The 22,158-nt window shown below is 39.4% G+C and overlaps 1 protein-coding gene across 1 annotated transcript; it reads right to left on the reverse strand.

Moving 5' to 3' along the window:
• Positions 1 to 345: 345 nt before the first annotated feature.
• Positions 346 to 21,002, reverse strand: Dyrk4 (dual specificity tyrosine phosphorylation regulated kinase 4; the record flags this gene model as incomplete). The annotated part of the gene is made up of 10 exons (XM_015500617.2): positions 346 to 875; positions 1,581 to 1,756; positions 4,152 to 4,281; positions 8,483 to 8,543; positions 10,745 to 10,917; positions 13,092 to 13,173; positions 15,562 to 15,700; positions 17,734 to 17,874; positions 18,202 to 18,338; positions 20,835 to 21,002. Coding segments are annotated over 10 exons (1,449 nt in total), but the record flags the coding sequence as incomplete, so codon positions are not given.
• Between the last annotated feature and the right edge of the window lie 1,156 nt (positions 21,003 to 22,158).

The following is a 22,158-nucleotide window of genomic DNA, read 5'->3' on the forward strand; positions in this document are numbered from 1 at the left end:
AAGGAAGACTATCTTTTGACTGGATGTTGGTAGTCATCTTAACTTCTGGGATGAGTCTTCAGTCATCAGGATGAAGCTAAATATAGGAAAATCAAGGCAGAAGAGAAAAAGAACAGGAAGAAGGAAAGAGAAAGAAGAGGAAAAAGTAGCAAGGTTAATCTGAGCTCTGATGACCTTATTTGAATTCCTAGATACAGCTGTGCCTGAAACTGCATCTACCCCACCTGATTCCCCAGTGACATAAGATAACAAATGTCCCTTATTACTTAAACTAATTTGAACTTAGTTTTTGTTATTTCCAAACAAAAATTCTGATAGATATAGGTTGACAATCATGGGCAAAAAGAAAAAAAAATTTATTTAAAGTACCATTAATGATACTAAATCTACCCCCCAAAACACACACACACACACACACACACGTAGCTAAAGAGTGAGTTCAGGTATAAGGACATCCACCCACATCATTCATAAGAGGAATCAGGCCAATTGTCTATGTGAAGAGAGAGTTGATTTTTTAAAAACAAACCTTTATGCATTGAAAAACAACAATCTGAAGTATTGTACAATATAAGTGCTGTCTTGAATACAAATCACTGGAAAGGAACGGGACACAGGACCCTTCAGCAAGGGTCATACAATACGTGGTAAAATGTTTGTATTACTAGAGGAGGAGCTTGGGCCACTTTGTTCTGTGGAGGGTTTGGCCACCTCTGGTTCAGTAACAGCCTCTGGCATTCTGGGAGCTTCTACTAGAGGAGGCAGCTGGACAGTCTCAGTAGTGTGCTGGACAGAGTCCTGCTGATCAGCTGAATTCTGAACATTCTTAGTGGCACCATCTTTTATTTTGTCTGCAGTCTCTTTGGTGGTCTCATCTGCCAAAGGAGGGAAAAGACGGAATGATGTTCAAATATGAATGACTGCATATTCTAACTTTGTTAGGTTGTAAATCATTTTGGGAAAATTGTGGTTATAATGATATAATAAAAATAGTTCATTTGTAAAGCACATTCTAATGTTCCAGGCATCATTCTAAGCACTTCACATTTACTGATTCATTTGATCTTTTCAGCAGCACTACAGAATAAGCATTATTCTCATTCTCAAAAATAGGCAAATGGATCTGCATCATGGTTAAGTAAATTATCCAGGAGCCCACACCTGGTAAGTGATAGAGCCAGAATTTCATCCCAAGTACTTTGATACCAGTGGCCTATGCTTAACCACTAAGCTATATTACATGTAAAAGATTTGCATAATCCTAGAATTTGTCACTGATAAAAATTCAAAAGGTAATTATAGGGCATAAAGAGGCAGACACAGTGAAAGAAAAGGGAAGGAATAGAAAAGGGATTGAATATGGGAGAAAAATGGAAAATCCCTCATAAGGCGGGTGGGTGGCTATGGCTAAAAGCCAAGTTTCTTGAAAAAGAAAAATTCTCAAAATAAGAAAGGGCAGACTAATAATGTCATAGCCAGAAATAAATTATCCAAGACTAAGTTCAAAGAAATTGACCTTCCTCTAGAAGAACCTGACTCCCTGAACTATGGGAAGAGGACTGTCTGGCTGAGGGCTATACCTGTTTTGGTTGAGTGATGATACTCTTGAACCTTGTTCTTGCTTATCTCAGAAGGAAGAGAGACATTGGGTTTCCTCAGGGCCTGGGGCCTGGGCCGTGGTTTGAGGTTCCGTGGCTCATGAATCCAAGCATGCTTGAGGGCCTGATCAGGGGTCATACGAAGAGAAGGTTCCCATCTGCACATCAACAAAGCCTGGCATGGATTACTCTTTTATTTTCTCTTAATATTAAAATAATTTTAAGAACCCAATAAAGATATTTTCATTGAGCTATGTCCTAATCTCAAATATATTATCACAGAACAAAGATTATATCAAATAATTTAAAAGTATCTGAGAACAACTACTAGAAACAAATTTTTTAAAAGAATTGTATGGGAGCTGGGGAATTTATTAAGTTTCAAATTTTCTAGATTTCTAGAAATTTTCTTACAAGAAGTATTATTTAAAAACCTTACCTATTTGGAATTAGGATTTCATAAGCTAAAAAGATTAGAAACAGATATTTAATTTCAATTCCCAAGATGTGGGATTTGGACCTCCATATATATCATAAAGGAAATTATAGAATTTTAGAATATTAAGATTTATAAGGCGACTTGGATATGATACAGGCAAACTTCTAACAAAGTAATAAAATGCATTTGACGGAATTCCCAACATAGAATTACCTAGCCATTCTCAAGTAATATCAGTAACTTGGCAGTAAAGTCACAGATCCTCCTATTCCAATTTTTAAAAACTCTGATTCTTTAAAAGTTCTTGATTTTTTTTTTTTTTATATTTATTTTTAGTTCTTGGCGGACACAACATCTTTGTTTGTATGTGGTGCTGAGGATCGAACCCGGGCCGCACGCATGCCAGGCGAGCGCGCTACCGCTTGAGCCACATCCCCAGCCCAAGTTCTTGATTTTTATTGGACCAAAATTGGCTCACTTTTCAGTGAATTTTACCCAGGTCCTAATTCTACCCATTAGCATTTTACAGAATAAAATAATCTTACATGTCAGAGTCCCTCAACTACCAGAAAAGACATCACTACTATTAGTCATAGTTAGTAGTTTCCACCATCTAACCACCTTCCAAGGTAGGAAATTCTAGCTATTGTCCATCATGCTGGGAATGAATAGCTGCCAACTGCAGGGAGATGGTATTACTAGTCCAGACTCAAAGGCATGAGCAATTCAAGCTCCCAGTTTTTTGTCAAATGAACTGCTTCTTAAACTTCATCTCCCCTCTTCTGGACTTCTGGAGCCTGCCAATAAAACCTGCACATAAAGCTAGGTGTTTACTAATCCTATTGACTTTAGCTAAAAAAATTTAGTCTCTCACTCCATAAATTGCTGATTAGCAATATATAGATTAGGGAGTAGACCCCCATCAACTTGAATCATCTCTTAAAAGTCGTGAGCAATTGATGTTTTACACTAAAAAAGAAAATAATATTTTTCTTGTGCTAAGCTGTGTTCAGGATGGCTGGGTTTCTAGACAACTCACCTGTCTCACTGGGCAGTTTCTGGCACTTATTAAGGCACTGAGCATGGAGCTGGAGGATATGTTGGTAAAATGGGGTACAGAATCCTTATCTCAATTATTCAGAGAAGTAAATAGTATAACTCCCATAGATGAAAATATTTTCAGTGGTATCTGATGGTTTTCCCTCTAAGCTAGAACCTAAATTACAGAATGCACAAATGCCAAAGAAGTATTTTGCTAAAATTACTCCACTGGAATAATGAGAGAATAATAAAGATATGGTCTTCTAAAACTAAACAACTGTAGAACTGATAGAGATGGAAGGTACTTTAGGAATGCCCCCACTTTATAGAAAAGGAAACTGAGGCCCAGAGAGAAATGATAACTTGTCGAATAGCACTCAGCTGATACTTGCACTCAGTGGAGATGGACTTGAGAAACTTCTTTAATAGTAAAATAGAAGCAATAGCCAACATTTTCCAAGAACCTTACAAACTGTACACTGTGTTGGGTGCTTCGTGTGGTAACTCCTTTTTCATTGTGATTTGATCAAAGTACAAAACCTAATTTTTAAGATTCAAAATATGCATATAGATTGTAAAAGTTGTACATAATAAATGTTTTACAACTCACCTGTCCTCTAGTTCCCTAATGCAAGAGGATTTGGGCACTGAATCCTAGGGGAATAGAGAGGGGCTCTGAACCTAGTATATACTGGTTATAATAGGCTCACTGAAGAGGTTGCCTTCCATTCAAGAAACAGAAGACATTAGGATTTGCTTACAATCTCACTGGCATGCAGCTTCAGGTCAAGAAGATGACAAATCCTAACACACACTGTAATCTACACCAAATCTCTCTTGGAACTCAGCTGCATATCTGCAAAATACAGCAGATATCTGCCCTGATCATCACACAGTAGGGGGAGAGCACTGTTTCATGAGGCAGACATGAAAGCAATTTGGAGACTGCAAAACTCTACCATTGATGTTTTTATAACCATCTCCCAGTCTTAGACTTCCACCAGCAAACACATGCAAAAGTACAAGTACTTAAGAGGAAACCCAGTACTTAAGAGACACCCCAACAAACTCACACCAAACACCTTCTGAGAAAGTCCAGGAAGCTGGTGTCATAGGTTTTCAGCACCATCGTGAGATCCTTGGAATCCGGGTATCTTTTTTTCCCCCTGTTGTTGGTTATAGTTTTAGGAAAACCTTTGGAATCTTTAGAGATACAATATTCTGTATTTAGTTCCAGGTGTAAATACTCACTGGTCACATCACAGCTGTCCACTCAACCACACTGCTTCCTGAAGTCATCTTTGCAGCTCTTCTACTTTCTGTCTTAACACACACCCTAGCCCACCCATCTCCATACACACACACACACACACACAGTCTCAGTCACTTTGAAATAACCCAGGTCGATTACTCCATGAATGCAATTAACATTAAAAACAATTTTGCCTACTATTCAGTAGGTTCTGAGCCTCTCACACACAACTTCTCCCCAAATCAAATGATAGTTTAGTTGAATATAAACAAAGGCAAGATAATAATGATGATGAATGATAATGGTGATGGCAATGATAATCTGAAGTGTCAAAAATGGCTTTGAACAAAAAGGATATAGTCCCTTTCTAAACTATCTGTGTCCTCACTTCTTCCCCACTAGCCCAAGTATGTGAAAATTTGGGACATCCACAGGTACAACAAAGAAAGCTATTTTAGGAGAATGCTCTCAGGGCTCATTTTCAAACCATACAAGCAAATCATCCTCATTATACCTTTACACTTATATCAAAATTTTGACCATAATTGGAATATTCCAACTTGGTTGGTTGCTGAAGACACAGTTTAGAATGGAGACAAACCACCAATGTATGGTTTGTCATCCCTGAAAAGAAGACCCCAAAATAGCTCCAAAGGTTTCCAAGGATATTTTGTGCAATGCTTTGAAGGTAAGACCATTCACCTTGACATTCAGATCCTTGTGTGTATGCTTAGAAAAGTTGACCACTTATTGCTTATACCCTGTAAGTCTGCGCCTAAGTGGTAAATTTGTATATGCACACACAGTTTACACTATTGAATTCTCACAGAACTCAGTGGAGTTCATGTTATGCACATTCTAGAGGGTAAATAATAAAGTTCTACTACTTTTGTAACCAGTGTAATTTTCAGGTCCTCCAAAAGACAACCACTCTTACTGAATTCCTAGGAAACTCCCATAAATGTGTACATGAGCGTGTGTGTGCATACACACACAGATATCTCTGTATTGATATGCATAAAAGTGACTGGGGGAATTATGTTGCTCTTTTTTGTTGACTAAAGAATTATGTTCACCAAAGAAGAATTGTGCTCCCAGTTCTCTAAACAACTTAGCTCCTAAAGTAACATTTAAGTAATTGTTTTTCTCATCAAAGTCTTCCTCACACCTCTGGGCCTCCCCAATATCTAATCATTCTCTCCATCTTCTTCCTGCTGCTGCCTCGGGCACCTAAGTGTCTCGCTATCCTTGAGGCAACATCACTTCACTGCTTATGAGGAGATTAACTAGGAGTGGCTAGGAGCTGAGAAACTGTTGGCAGTCCAAACCTAAGAAAAGGAAAATCAAGAACCAACATGAACACAGCATTTACCATAGGCACCTTGTCAGAAGACTCATAAGGAGCTGTTGTCAAAAACAGAATCTTGGATCCTGCTTCAAACTTGCTATCTCATAGATCATTGAGAATGATCATGGGAATTAGCATTTTTGCCAAGTGCCCAAATGATTCTTGTAATTTGAAAAGTTTGGGAAACACTGGAGAGTAAAGACTCTTCTTGCACAGGAAGTGAAACTGTGTGAATGTTGCTACCAAAACCCTATTGCCATCCTATAGCCTAGTGCTGATGGTAGAGATCAAGTAGTCTGTGAAGTGGACATGCATATGTCTTTGGTATCTCCCCACCAAGATGCCCTGTGGTCCCTTCCTTCTAGTCACCACCATGATGCTATCTCAGTGAGGTCAGTGTTAAGGCTTAGGATGTGACTCTTCTCCAACGACTTTGTCTAGCAGGAAGAAACATTAATATCCCCACTTTTCTTCCTCCAAATCCTTCAAAAATCCAAAAGACTGAATAATGTAAGTGGTGGATGGGGAAAGTATATAGGGTCAAAAGACCAGTCTTATTGCTTAATGTATATCAGTAAGTCAGCTAGAGCTTCTGCCTACCATCTAACAGCTCTGAAGAAAGGTGAGTATGTGGACACCATTTTGTGGCAACCAGGACACGCTCTTGATCAGAGAGGCAAGGTCTTCAAAGCTCTACCCACAATTGAAAGATGATATTTTAAGAGATTTAATCACTGGAATGGCATGGGACCAACTAAGAATGGATGATACCTCACCACTGAACAAAGAAGGATCATGGAACATCTCTGCTTGCTAAGCCTTCAGCTTTCAGTTTGGGGATCATGGGGAGTCCGTGGAGAACAGGAAAAAGGGTCAGGAATCCTATATAGGGCTCAGGCCTGTGATGTTTTACCAAATGGTATAGAAGGAGACTACAGTATAATCCCCACATACTGAACCAGTACACACTGGACAGCATAAATGAAACCATTTTGTCTCAGTGGCCCCCCCCCATGAGAATATTTTGACTCTCCTATTGATGGGGCAAGTTGTGAAGTGAAATTGTGTGACTTACATACCCATTCTAAGGCCACTTTCAGTTGAAAATGAGAGTGGGAGGGCTAGGAAGACTGGGATGGCATAGCCTGTGTGAGCCTATGAACTAACCTGACAACAATAGCTTGTCAAAAATGTCATTCCAGAAAGAGACCCTCTTTGTTATACAGAATACATGTATGATGATGTGAGGGGGAAAAAAAAAGAAGTATGTCACATTAGATTGGGTAGAGAGAAGTGATGGGAGGGGAAGGCGGGAATGGAAGGACAAGAGAATAAAATAGACATTATTATTGCTATGGGTATATACATGACTGCATGACCAATGTGATTCTGCAACCTGTACACTCAGAAAAATGAGAAATTATACCCCATCTGATTCAAATGTATGATATGTCAAGATCATTGTACTGTCATGTGTAACTAATTAAACAAATAAAAAAAGAAAATGCTAAAGAAAAAAGAAAAAAAAAGAATTGTCATGCAAAAAAATCAAAACAAAACAAAACAAAAATCAAACAAACAAAAAGTACATGTATAAAGACATGAATTGGCATAAACATACTTTATATAAAAAGATATGAAAACTTGTGCTCTAAGTGTAATAAAAATTGTAATAAATTCTACTGTCATGTATTTTAAAAAATTAAATCAATAAAATATTATTTATATTTTAAAAAAATGTCATTCCAGATGGCAGGAAGGCCCTGTCTGTAGAGTCTTCTCTCCCTCATGTCTGATTTTGCTCCATGTTGATAACATTAAGGCCAATATGACTTTTTAAAAATATTTAGTTGTAAATGGAAACAATGCCTTTATTTAGTTTTTTTTTTTTTTTTCTTAAATGTGGTGCTGGGGATCAAACCCAGTGCCTCATGTGTGAGAGGCAAGCTCTCTACCACTGAGCCACAACCCCAAGATGACTTTTTCTGCCTCAGAACCCCTTAAGCTTTTTGTGGTTCTTCAGAGAGAATTTAGATCTGGAATTTACTTTATCTTGTCAGTGTCCTGGAAGCCCTACCTCAGTTGGTATCCATCTGTTCAACGTGTACAGCACCACTCACATAGAAAGACAGAGCATCATAGAATTCAGGGCCTGGGAATTGTGATGAGAGGGGCAGCACAGGGCTGCAGATAACACTGAATCCCAAAACTCAGACACATGACCCAATCATAATTGACCAGCAACAACACATCTACACCGAAATTGTTCTGACAGGCCTTAATCACCCATTTTATGACAGAGTAACAGTGAACCTGGGGCAGTAAGGGTCTTGGGGATTAGAAGATTTGGGGCAATAAAAAATAATGTTCCATTAATGATAAAACATAGCAATGAAATTCCCCACTACTCTCTAAAAGAAGTCTGCTCCAATATTTCTGCACAGTGCATGGCTTGAGAGAGCAAATTGCTTGGGAAGGTAGGGAGAACTAGGAGTGGAGATCATTATCTTCTGAGGTTCTAACACTTGCTGATAGGTCTTCTGAGTGGGAACCTGATCATTCTCCTGCTCCAATGCATTTGTATTGCCAAGAACCCATTCCCCTTGTGATTTCACCCATCTCATCTCCAGCATGCCATCTGGGACCACTTTTCATTGCCTGTAAGCTCCTAAACCACATCCTGCCCTTTGGTATGGGGACAAGAGAAAAGCAAAATATGAGATTTAGGGTATGGGAAGTACCTTCAAGACCTGTGACACCTCATTAGACACAATGAGATAAAGAGATTAGACCTGGGGACTTACCAAAGAACGTCTGTCTCCTGGAGGCCGTCTGAATGAAGCGGGCTGGCGGCAGACCCAGCACCTTCAACAAGCACAGTGTAGTTGGTTCACTCTTGGTGAAGTCACAGATTCAAAGACTGTTAAGAGCTAGGTGGGACTTTGGCCACGTTTTGCCTTTTACAGATAAGAACTTGAGGATATTAAGTGATGACATCAAGTCAGTAGCATGGCAGACCCAGAGCTCATGTCTCCAGGGCTGTCTCAGTATCTTAAGATTCACATGCTATTCTAAACAGACATCAGCACCAACAAAGGCAAGCCACCTCGATAGCAGCCAGATCTCAATGTCAGTACATGCTGATCACATTGAATTAGGAATGACACACCCCAGCATGGAACACTGGGAAGAGAAGGGAGGGAAAGGAGATACAAATCACCAGAGAAGGCATTTCTTGTAAGATAAATTCCTTCTTGGAAAGAAAAGTATAGGCCTACTTATTCACTTTTCTCTACTGAATCTTATAGGGATGTACAGATAAAGAAATTTATGGGTTGCTCTCAGCCCTAGGTTTCTGGCCATAATCCATGCACAATCCTGCCTTCCTGCTCCTCAACCCTACGGATATCAAGGGGAAACTGAGTCAGTGCTGGGGCAGTGGGAAGCTCAAGCCAGATGCCACATTCACCTTGGTATTAGAAGCAGGAATGGTTCAGGGATATTTCATAAAATCATTACTAGTCTTAGAAGTCATCTGGTCTGACCCTCTCATTTTCCAGTCCAGAGTGGGAAATGACTTGCCAAAAAGTCAGAACAAGGGCTAGCCCCCAAATTTACTAACTCCCAGGCCAGTGTTGATTCCACCATAGTTACCATTTCTAGATATTTTCATCTAAATTATTTTAATATTTTATTATTAGTTTCAAACAACAAATGAAATCATCTATATTTAATACTTCTCAAAGGCATGTGTCACTGATTAACTTTGAGACAATCTAGAAAACAGAAATTTAGCTTTTGATTTAGAGAGATTCACAGTCAAACTTTTATCAGTTTACTAGGAAAATCCTAAAATTTGAATTTTTCAAATTTTTAGTTATTTTCTCCATTTTGTCTAATTTAGCTCTACAAGAAAACTTCATTGAAAAAAATGAGATGTGATTAATAATCCTGTGATGAGTCTTAGTAAAGCCTTTTTACTGGGAAATAGTCCTCCCAGGTTAAAAGAGCAAAAGTCATTACTGAATGCTGCCTATTTTTTGTCAGATAATTTCCAATTATTTGTTTCAGCTGATAGGTTGATAAAAATAATTTCTGATGATATATCATTATTCAATTGTTACACAGAATTTTTTTAAAAAGTCACAGAATGAGGCAACATAACTAGAACAGGTTTCCTTCTTGGGCTCACATCTTTGGAATCAATGTATTGTAACGGCCTGGTCCTGAGCCTGTTCATTGTAGCAAGAAGTAATGTTGGGGCTGGGATTGTAGCTCAGTGGTAGAGCACTTGCCTAGCATGTGTGAGGCACTGGGTTCAATTCTTAGCACCACATATAAATAAATAAAATATAGGTCTATCATCAACTAAAAAAAAATTAAAAGAAGTAGTGTTCACTTACAGGTATAAAAATTAATGGGAAAAAGAGAAAACTCAGCTCCATTTATTCTTCTAAGAGGTGTATACAATGTGAAGTAAAATTTCACATTTTATGCCTACTAATTATCCTAATTTATGCACTAGTTCTATTTTAGTGATCTCTTGAGAAAAAAATTCTACACATGGAGCTTATGATAATAAAAATTTGAAGTTATAGTGATTGATATATTTAAAAATAAAGCTATGTTAAATTAGAATAAAATTCTATACATGAGTTAGAATTTTAAAAAGTTCATTCAAGGAGGAAAAAGAGTTAAAGAAAGGTACAACTGTTAAAGAACTTATTCATGTCCTTTTAAAGGTAGATTTTGGTGGGTATTAGGTCACTCTTTTTTAAATTCTTTTGGATATATTTGAAAGATTGCTTTAACAGTTTTATTTTAAAATGTCACAATTTACATTAAGGGGGAAATAGCATCCTTTGAAACTATGTAAATTTATAATAAAAATGTTAGTTCTCAAAAATGTACAAGAAGTATGTAACTTCAAAAACACTTTTAGGGAAACTTCGACCAAAGGAAAAAAAAAATAGTATGCAGGCCACTGCCCTTGATGAGTCTGATGTAGCCCAATGTCAGGACTGAAGCCATCCAAGGACACCAACCAAGCAGGCCTTCCTCCTCACCTCCATGATGCAGGCCAGCTGCTCCACCTCATTCTCCCCCGGGAACAGAGGGTAACCTGTGTACAGCTCTGCCAAGATGCAGCCCAGGCTCCACATATCAATGGCCATATTGTAGGGGTGACCCAGAATCACCTCAGGGGATCGGTAGAACCGGCTTTGGATATAGGTGTATACTATTAGAGCAAAAAGAGAAATCTGATGTGGGAAAGCTGGATTTCTCTCCAGGGCCCCCTCTCCAGGATACTTTGGCAATTGAAGATGGCAGATAATTTAGAATCCCCTATCCCCACCTTCTTACCCTATTGAGCTCTGCAAGATGAAAGTAACATCAAAAACAAAACATCATCAAATCCTCACAACAACCTGATGATAAATGAAGGTGCTATTATCCCCACTTTATTGATAAGGAATTCCAAAGTAGGCATTGTTCTGAGCAAGTTAAAGCAGGGTACTTTAAAACATTTTATGTCAGACAAGTTTTTAAAGAAGCAAATCATAAAACTAATATAAACTAAGTTTTCATACTGTCAGGTGAACTTTGGAAAGATAATTTCTGACAGTATTGTGATTTGGCACTGGGAGAAGCATATCAGAATTGGAAGTGTACAAAATGCAAAATTTAAATTCAATGTCTATTCAATATATTATATATATTTATTGTATAATGAAGTACTAAAAGAAAAGCTCAACAAAAATCTCAGCAAATAAAGATAGAAAGAAGATTATATTGTAGGGGGCCTAAATTTTATAGATAAGGAATCTATAATTTTATAGATAAGGAAATCTATAATTTTATAGATAAGGAAACCCGGGGAAATGGAACATTTTGATTTTTTCTGTGTTGTGATTTCCTGGATTGGGAGGGGCCGTAATCACTTCTTTAATGTTTAGATTGGTTATAAGAATGTAATAATTCTGTAACTTAAAATAAATGTTTGATTAAAAACAACTTTTATACCATGCCTTTTCCAAAATGAATTTGAGTACTATGCCAAGTTCATATATATAGGGTACTTTAAAACATGAATTTAATGGCACCTGTGAGGTGCTTAGCATGTGCCAGGCACTATCCCAAGTGCTTTATGTAGATGAATTCTTTCAATCCTTACAAAAGCCCTATGAAGCAGGTACTATTTTTGTCTCAATTTTAAAGTTAAGAAAACTGAGGTTAAATGAGCTTCCAGTCATTCAGGTCATTCAGCTTCCAGTGAACAGAGCTAGGAATTGAAACCAGGAAGTCCAATTCCAGTATCCATACTCCATACTGCCTCATAGTTAAAGATAAAAGGAAAGTCAGGAGAAATATAAAGGAGGAAGTTACTGTCAGAAAGCAAGTATACAGTAATTGCAAACTCAGTTCTGAGCATCCTGGCAGCCCAAGATAAATAGTAACTAATAGGTTAATACAGTTGCCAATATCTAAAAAGAGTAAACATACAAGTTTTTTATGGGGAGCATTGTTTTCTGGATGGAATTCTTATAGGATCCATATGGAAAAATATATTAAGGAGATAGGTCCTCCAAAGTGGTTCTGCAGACTATTTGGGAATACCTATCCAGTAGTCCTTTCTGCGGCCTCAGAGGGCTCCCTCTGACACATTCTGACACCAGGAAGGCTGGTCCCAAAGTCTTTTTGTGTGTGTGCCCTTAATAGAGCCTGTGTATCTTCCCAATCATTCTACCTATTTTATTTTACTTTTTTAAAATCTTTCTGTCTCTTACATTATACATAACAACCCAGGACGGTAATATTTCATGTTTTGGTTTTGGTACCCAAACCAGCAAATGATGAATACCAGAAAATAGACATTTGTTGAATGGTACATGTTTTCTACATCAGTCTTGACAGAAGCCAAGTTAATTGAACTTAAATCAAATCCAATCAAGGTTGATGCAAATGTGCTCCGGGGCTACTTCCTGCATTCTAGTTTGGAAAAAAAGTACAAAGCCTAGAGAATCTAGGACAGTAAATCCCAAACATTAGAATGGCTGTTTTCTAAAGTGCAAACTCCTGTGCACTCTCCAGAAATTTAGTAGGGTGAGGCCTTGGAAACTATAATTTTTCAAAGCCCCAAGGTGTTTCTGATACACATATAGTTTTGTGACCCAATGTTTATTTGTAACTTCATGTCCACAGAATATAAGATCTTTAAAGAGCCTCTATGGTATTTGAATCTAATTTCTCATTTTATAGATGAGGAAACTTAGGCTCAGAGAAGTGAAACACCTTGTTCAAAATCATACTTTTTGTAACCCTGGATGGCTGATCCTAGATTGGAACCCAGGTAGTCTTGTGTGTAAATGGAGAGAAATTGCAATGGGAGAACTCAGACAGTGGGGAACCTACCTTTCTGGTGCTCATAACAACTGGACCCAAAGTCAATAACTTTAACTGCAATTTGGCCCTTTTGGTATAGCACTATATTTTCCTAGCACAAAGAGAAAAAAGACAGGTCAAGTTCATAAAAATCAATGTTGCCCAAGGTGCCCCACTTACTTAAATGCTCACCCCTACAGGGCCTAGTTCAAATCTCACCACCTTCAAACTCCTCCTCTGGCATCTTCTCCACATTCCATTGTGCTCTCCTGCTCTTATTTCCCATTGACTTGTAGTCTACATCTTCTTTGGATTAATTATTCACTGTTTTGCATGTACCTTTCCCCATATTGATTATGTAACTCCTGAAGATGGTGGGTTTATTAAGATCTTCTTCCACACCCAGTTCTGTGCCTCACTTGCCTTACAAATGTCACTGAATTGGTTTACTGCCCCTGTAGACCTACCACTATGACAATAAAGAACATAAATAAACAAACAAACAAATAAATAAATAAGTAACTAAATAAGTTAGAATTGGGGTTTGTGTGTCTCACACTGACTTTGGGGAAACCATGAAATGACAAGGTGTAGCTTCTGGGCTCTCCTTTCAGCACTGGCTGAGGTCGGAAGATTAAAGTCCTACTTGTGCCTCATGGATCTCACTGTCAGATGAATGGATCATGTGATTGCTTGCTGAGTACATAACATGGCACATATGACATAGCAGGCCTCTTCTGAAGCCTCTGGTGCCAAAACTAAAAATCCAAATTTACTCCACGGTATCTTTTCTAAAGAATCTTTGTGTTAATGCAAGGAGGATAATTAGCAGAAATCTTAAAAGAATTTCTAGTGTGTCTCTAGCCCAATGGAAAGAAGATCCCTTCACTAGATGGGGCTGGCCCTTTGTTATGATAAAAGCCCAAAGTTTGCTGTGTGGAAGGCTTAGTCATCAGCCTATGGCATTGTGGAGAGGTGGTAGGTCCTTTAAGAGCTGGGACTAGTTGGAGGAAGTTAGGTCACTGAGGTTGTGCCTTTGAAGGGGATATTGGGACCCTGTCTCTTTCTTTGGTTCCCAGCTGCATGAGGTAACAGCTTTGCTCTGCCATGAACTCCTAATGCCATGTTCTGCCTCATCACATGGTTGAAGCCATTCAACCATGGAGTGAAACCTCTGAAACTGTGTGATCCAAAACAAATCTTTCCTCTTTGTAAGTAGTTTATCTCAGGTATTTTGTCACAGGGAACAAAAGCTGACTACCATACCCTCTCATCTCCCATCTTTTTGGTAGAAAGAAGTCCAGGGAAGGGACAAATGCAATGAGCTATCATAGCTCACCCATACTAACCATGAAGTCCATAAGAATAATTCCCTGATTCTTTAATAAATACTCACAAAATACCCTGCTGGTAATGTGTATGTTTTCCAAAGGGATGCACATATTTAGTCTACTTGATCTACTTTGTCAAGGAAATCTGTTACTTTATATTTTAGCCATTAAGTGTCTTACAGATTTCCTTGGTGAAAGTCACTTCCCTAAGCCCAAGAACCATTTGCATTGTGAATTTTTGGAACCGCAAAGCTAAAGGTCAGGAATTTGGAAATGGAGAACAAAGCAATGTCCTCCCATATCTTTACAATATTAAGTTACAAAAAATATCCTCAATTTTATTTATGAGTAACAGTTTAAAAAAATTAAATCATGTTTGGGGGTGCAGAGAAGGGAGTAAGGAACTTAAGGGATATTCACCTTGTGAAGGTCAGATTATTTTTGGAACGAGTGTTCCTCACATTTTGTCCTTAGCTACCTACACGGTATTACTTCTTCACATTTGCAATTATTGGCTCATTTAACAAGCATTTATTTATTGCCTTCCATTATTCTCACAGGCACCATGTTAGGTCCTGGGGACATAACAGTCTGACCTTGGGAGAGCTTGCAGTCCAGTGGGAGACACAGAATGAGCTAAGAATACAATACTAGCATGACAAGTAAGAAGGGCACAGCCACTGAAGGAGAGGAAGTGGACTGAGGTGTGCCATACCTGAGGAGCAACTCAGAGTACAGTGGATCTAGTAAGGACTTAGCAGAGTAGTAGAATGATCCATCTATGTGAATGGCACAAGCCTCTGCAGAACAGATAAGGGAAAACTCTAGAATCCAGCAAGAATTCTTAAGAACTATTATGATTGAAAGGGCAAAAGTGGGTAAACCCAGACCCCCAAAACTACTTGTAAAACATCTTGATGCTCAAGACAGCCACCACCCACCCCTACCACTTCTGTAGGAAACCCCTCTGGTTCTTAGCTGCCTCAAGTACACTACATCTCTCTTAGTCCTTCCAATATGTGTGCCTCAGGCTTCATTGCATCTCACTTAGCCTATAAGCAGGGACTTTAGGGCTGCCACTCTGGAAGCCCTAGCCATTCTGGCTGCCCTAACTGCCACTAAAGAGTGGTGAGAACCTGCTCTCCTGGCAGGACAGAGGTTATACTCACGGGCTTGAGATCACAGTGGATGATTTTCTCTACATAAAGCATTTGCAAGCACTTCAAGACAGAGAGGGTGAAGCGCCGAACTACCGACAGACTGAAACCTTGAAAGCTATTACTCTTCATCAACTCGTACAAGTTGATTCTGGGAAAGACAGAAAAAGTGATGAGTATAAAAAGTATCCAAGTTTGAACCTACAAACAATCCTGTGTTATCTGGATTCCCTTCTAGAAGCAAGTAAATCTCAAATCAATAGGCAAGGTTTTTCTTTCTGATAAACTGAGCCTTCTCAGTGACTCAGGGTAGACCTAGATTGGCACTCAACCATGCTGGATTCTCCAATGTACCCTGATTTCTTACATGACAAAGCCACTTAAGTACTTTATTTACATGAGTGGGTTCAGAGATTGGATCAAATTTCTATAGTAGTCATAGTTCTCAGGCCCTTGGAAGGGCCCCGGAAGCCCACTAGTCACTCAACCAAGTCATTCCTACCCTGACCTAACAAGATTATCTAAATATTGTAGGTAAAGGAGAAAGGGAGTGTGCTGATGAGAGAGCTAAGGTAAATGAGGGACTCCTACTCTATTAAAGACAAGTGTGGCTGCTTGGTCCCATCTAACTGTGGCTTTGCTATAATGAAGGCTGGCTCTTGCCAGATAATCCTCAGTTCTCTAGAGAGGCAGAATCCTGAAATGTTATATAAAAGCATATTCAATTATATGAAATCTGCTAACTTACAAGTCTTGGAAACTAATTCCAAGCATTTTAAAAAGAAAAACTTGTTTGTAAATTGCCAGTTTGTGATCTCTGTGCAAACTGTGAGACAAAGATAGGAAGGAAAGAGAAGGACCTAGAAATGACTCTGCAGGCTCTTCCTGATCTTCCATTTCTAAGATTCTCTAGCCTTGGTGGTATTTAGAAAGCCATATTTTTTGTACCAAGAATTGAACCTAGGGACACTTAACCACTGAGCCACATCCCCAACACTTTTTTTATATTTTATTTAGAGATAGGGTCTCAATAAGTTGCTTAGTGCCTTGCTAATGGCTGAGGCTGGCTTTGAATTTGCCATCCTCCTTTCTCAGTCTCTTGAGCTGCTGGGATTACAGGTGTGCACCATTGTGCCTGGCAAGCCATTCATTCTTGAGAGGTACAACAGAGAAATGCCATCCTGACCTGTGACCCTGGGTACCTCCACCTTACTGGGCTTAGGATTCTCCTTCTACACACTGGCCTCTCTTGACCTCACAGAGCCCTTTTAAAGTACAGTGATGTCCTAACCGGGCATTGTGATTAATGGGCAAGAAAGGCAGCCTGGACTGTCTGTTTTGCTCCACAGAAGACGATCCACTGTTGCATATGGTAGGATAGAACACATTTTGTAATTATCAGAGAAGGTGAGGGGAGTTCCCATGCTCCCTCTCAAATATAGCCTGTTCCTAGAACCTCACCATCAGTGATGGTGTCGCGGGAGCACCAAGTACTAACTCAGGGAATCCAGAAACATATGTCTTCTAAGGGTTCACCCTGATTTTTCTCCTTTGCTAAATGTCTTCTGGGCTTGTTTAAATTGCATCATATTGACTTCTCAGAGAGAAGAATAATCAAATTAGCATTTGATTATTTCCCATTTGGAATGCTTTTTCAGTTCCAATATTCACCCAAATGATTCCAATCTGTTTAAATCAAGACTCTGCTCTCTTACCCAAAATATCTGCCCTTCTCCTTCTTTACTCAGAATTGAAGTCCTTTTCCCACTCTGATAATCCAGCTTCCTGTTCTTTTAGGTTTCAACCTCTGTACCATAGAGATGGGAAGCCAGTGTGTGGGGAACATGATAGCAAAGAAAGTCCTTTTAAACATGTTTCAATTTAGCTCTTGAGGGCAGAGGCCTTGTTTTGGATTTTCCACCTACTCAGTACTTAGTCCTCAGCACCAGGGAAGCACAACATGAGTATGCTGGCAGATAACAGGTTTGCTGAGGAATGGGGTGAGATCTCAGTTTTGGGTCTCATTCTCTTCACTTCTGGACCTTCTAGATAACTGTGTGTCTGCTATGTCTACACTAGTCACTAGATATTCACGCCCAGAAAAATCTAGTTTTACGTCTTCAAAGTTTTTCTTCAAGTTCCCTTAAGCAACTTTTCAAAAGAAAATGAATCAAAAAGACTTACCCCAAAAGTTCAAAGGTGATGCAGAGGTGATTCCGGAAGTAGAAAAAGTCCTTCATGTGTACCACATTGTACTTGTTGTCTTTATCTTTCCTTCTGAGGGCTTCCAGGATCCTCAGCTCCACCAGGGCCTGGTGGTGAAATCTGAGGTGATTGGGGAGTGGCAGGGAGGGTGGGGAATGAGGACAGAAAACACAGGTATCATGTCATAGTGCAGCAGTTAGCCCATTTTCTCAGACCCTACCACAACCCCAACAGAAATGTCTAACACCGCAGAAAGCACTAATAACTCCACACTCTTACTTCCGCTTTGCCCCTTCATGGACTCAGATATGAAGAGAGAGAAATAGGAAAGGGAGAATAAAGAGAAATATAAGAGGAAGAGGCAGAGTCAGAAAGGTTTGGAGTCCTGAGGCAGCTAGAAGCCAGGCAATCCATCTTCTATGGCCTATGTCATCCATGGAGCCACACCTCTTTTTGTTCCTGATGATTTTCAGGGCCACCAACTCATTGTTTTTGTGATCCAAGCACTTGGCCACCTGTCCAAAGGACCCTTTTCCAATCATCTCCAGAACCTCGTAGCGGTAGGCAATGTGGTCATGCAGGACCTGCAGAAGCCAGGCCAGAGGTGAGGAAAAGAGCCAGACCCTAGGGCCCTTGGATCCCCATCCCTAGATCATGGGTCACTCCTTGGAGGGAGTGGTTCTGAACTCCCACCCTTCTCTCTGTTACTGTAGTGGTTAGGTGATCTCCTGGATCCAAGACCACCCATGTAGTGCCAGGGACAGTTAGTTCCACAGGCTCCACCCATGTCAAGCAGTGAAAAGAACATTAGTTAGTCTTTGGAAATGTTGGGTGCTAGTCCCAGCCCTTTGGTTTCCTGCATGTCTTTCTTAGGACCTAAAAAGTAAGGGGGCTTGGCAAAACTGAAAGTCCTTTCTATTTCAGGAATTTCATGATTCTTCAAGTTCAACATCAGCTCCCTTTTGGGGGAGTTCTATCTCTGACCCTTGATGTCCCTCTATCAATCAGAGAAGTCTTTATGCCTGTTCTGTTCCTTCCTGACCAGATTTGGTCCTCTCCTAGTCTTATTCATATTTAGTCCCCTTCTGAAGTTAATACAGACTTTCTTGGTGAGAGTAATATTTTCTAAGAGCCAGAATCACCCATGACTATCCTTGTGCAAGAAACCAGGTGTTTAGTTAAAACCACAGGAAATTTTCCATTAAAGACTTGAGCTAGGTGTCTTCAAATAAGTCACTTATGTACTCTGAGCTAGAGTGACCTCATCTGTGAAGATGAAGATGAGAATCTGGATAAGATGATTTCTAAGGTCATCAGGCTCTTGATCTCAGCTTTCTACAATTACACATGAATTTGAAAGAGGTGAGGGATAAGCGTGTACAAGTTTTCAGGTTGGTTTGTGACTGTGTTTGAGGATAAAGGATTATTCACAAAGAAGAATCAACACCATAAATTTGAGCATGTAAAACTTTTTACTGATACATCAGAGAGGGTTAGTCTAGACTAAAGGTCTTTCATGAAAATGGGACAGAATCTGCACAAATTTGGCATATATTTTTCAAGCATTTACATTTATCTTCTTCATGTCATCAGTTTGGTTGCCTCATAATTATTGGCTTACACGTCAACTTGGACTTTGGTTGTGCTTACTTGACTCATGATAGTTCCCTTTGTATTTTCAGAGTCTAATAGATGCCAAGCTTATGACAGGTGCTCAGTAAATAATTTTACAATTAACATTTGTTGTGAGAATGTAGCTGTCATTTGTTTAGGAATTATATATTTGTGTATATGCTGGAATAAAATAGGAATAAAAATTGGAGCTTACAGAGAATGCACATTATCCCTCTCTCCCCATGAAAATCATACTTCTCTAAGATTTGAGACTGAAGAACTGAGTTCCAGTGAATTCCCATAAAGATAGTACTGAACCCCAGGTGATTTCTTAGAGACTCTAGACTCAGGTAGGGCAAAGCAAAGGAAGGAGCAAGGAGTGAGGGGTTGTGGACATGTGGTTGAATTGGAGAAAATGTTTATATTGAAGATTCTTAACCAAGGACCCATTAATGCCCCAAAGCATTGCACACGCACAGCTTAATGTTTCTGGGATGAGGATACTCAAAGGGATCCTTGACCTAAAATTGTTAAAAACCAGGGTTCTAGATGAAGAGTGAGTGATAAAATCACATCCTTGCTTCTTAAAAGTGTTACCTAAGGACCTGTGGTATAGGCTTCACCAAGATGCTTTTCAGAAATGCAAAATCTCAGGTCCCACCCCAGACCTGCTAAACACAAATCTGTACTTGAACAGGAACCTAAAGTGATTTGTGTGCATAGTCAAACTTGAGAAACATGATGTTAAGAAAATTTATCTCTTCTATGAAGCCCTCAAAGATTCATATCCTAAAACCAAGTTGTGATGAAATTTCCAGAAGTAGGAAAGTGCAGACAGCTCACAGCCTGTCTGGAACTAAGTGTCACTCATGCAGGCATCCTCAGAAGAGGGGATCACTGTCCAGATTTCATCCTCAGGCTAGAAAGAGGCATTACCCTGGGATCCCCAGAGGTACAGTCAGAAAAGGAGGAGTCTCTGCAATCAATTTTTGAAAAATGGAATGAAGTGAAGCACTGTACACCAGGGACACTACAGTGACAAAAACTATTCTTGTCTGTGGAGGGAATGACATCTGCTATAAAACACAAAAGGGGCCATGAATGGGCTTGTGTGGAGGAGACGAAAAGGGAGATTGAGGGGCAAGTGCATCTTACTCCAGTCTGATCTTTTCCAAGGGTATCCAGGACGGTGCAAGAGAATAGCCTGTGAGAGTTCACTCAGGATGCAAACTTGTTATCCCAAATACCCTTGAAGAAAATCACCATTCTGTTAGAAGATTTTGCATACTAAATTTCAGGTTTAAATAAGGTGTTTATTTGGTTTAGCACCTATTAGCATCTGTTGGAATGTCTAGTTCCTGTCATATCAACACAAAACATTATAAAATATCCCCTTTTGCTTTCCTTTCCATACTCTCTATTGCACCCAAGCCACCTGAGGTCACCATGACCTCCTACCTCATCACCTTCAGATAGGAGCCATGTTCATCATCAAAACTTGTCTTGCTGAATTTCTCTGGAGCCACATTGAGTTTCTCAGCATCAAGCCCCAGGAACCATAGCTCTGTGTAGCCCAGGATTTCACTTTGCTCATAAGGAGACAGCTTACTCTTAAAATTCTTTAGGGCTTCTATGTGAAAAAAACAGGATAATTGTTAGTTAAGTTGAGGCAACAAGGGTATTTACCGAAAGTGCAGATGATGTGATGTCTTTTCTAGTTCATGAGCCTTTTCCTCAAATAGGTGGTTTCTTAAAGATCATGCATGGAGAATATTCCCACGAGGAAATATAACAAGGATAAATGCCAAGGTTTTGGAACTATTTCAAAAAATTCAATATGACAACACAAACATAAGGGAAAAGAGAATTTAGTGCCCCAAGAGCTATGGGTTGCTGCAAAATATGAATTATTATTATTATCATTATTATTATAAATATTTAAAATAATAAGTCCAGAAGTAAAGCCCATAACAACAATAGTGTACCATTAAGGTGAATTTGTCCAAGTTCATGTGGAATCAGGTCAGACAAATAGTTTATTTTGAGAAGTTTTAAAAACTACAAGTTTTCTGGACCAGGCAGGTGACATAATGCTGGGAGCCATTAGCCAAGTAGGTATGACAATTTCCTTGCCAGCATACCCCATGTTGCAGTGACATTGAATGTAGGTGACCTTGCTCAAGGACCAGGGCGGATTAGGGTGTTCCCGGTTTAGGATAATTGGGTTTAGGGCGTTCCAGGTTTAAGATTATTCCTGCTAGGAATAGGGCGTATCCTGCTGCCTGAGTTCCCCTTTGAGTTCTCACGGGATTCAGACAGTATTTTTTGGGAGATAGAAGCCCAGTGGAGGTGGATTTGGGCAGAGAACGTGGATTTCCCCAGAACGTGATTGTAGACGGCTGGTGTGAGTTCGGGAATAAAGAGTTGCTGTTTGAATCTACAAGCTGTGTGGTGGCTCGTGATTTTGTGCCCAGCCAGACTGCGGCAACATAAAAGCAACTTTAAAAGTCCAGTGGTATAGTCCAAGGAGAAGGATAGCTGGGTCAAACTAACAGTGGTTCTAGTCCCGGATTTCCAAGGAATCTCCATACTGCTTTCTAAATTGGCTGTACCAATTTGCAGTCCCACCAGCAATGTAGGAGTGTACCTTTTTTAAAAAACAGCAAACTATAGGAACACAGCCACATCAATGTTTATAGCAGCACAATTCACAATAGCTAAACTGTGGAGTCAACCTAGATGCTCTTCAGTGGATGAATGGATAAAAAAAAATGTGGCATATATACACAA

Source organism: Marmota marmota, unplaced genomic scaffold, assembly GCF_001458135.2.
Source record: "Marmota marmota marmota unplaced genomic scaffold, marMar, whole genome shotgun sequence".
NCBI classification, from domain to species: Eukaryota; Metazoa; Chordata; class Mammalia; order Rodentia; family Sciuridae; genus Marmota; species Marmota marmota.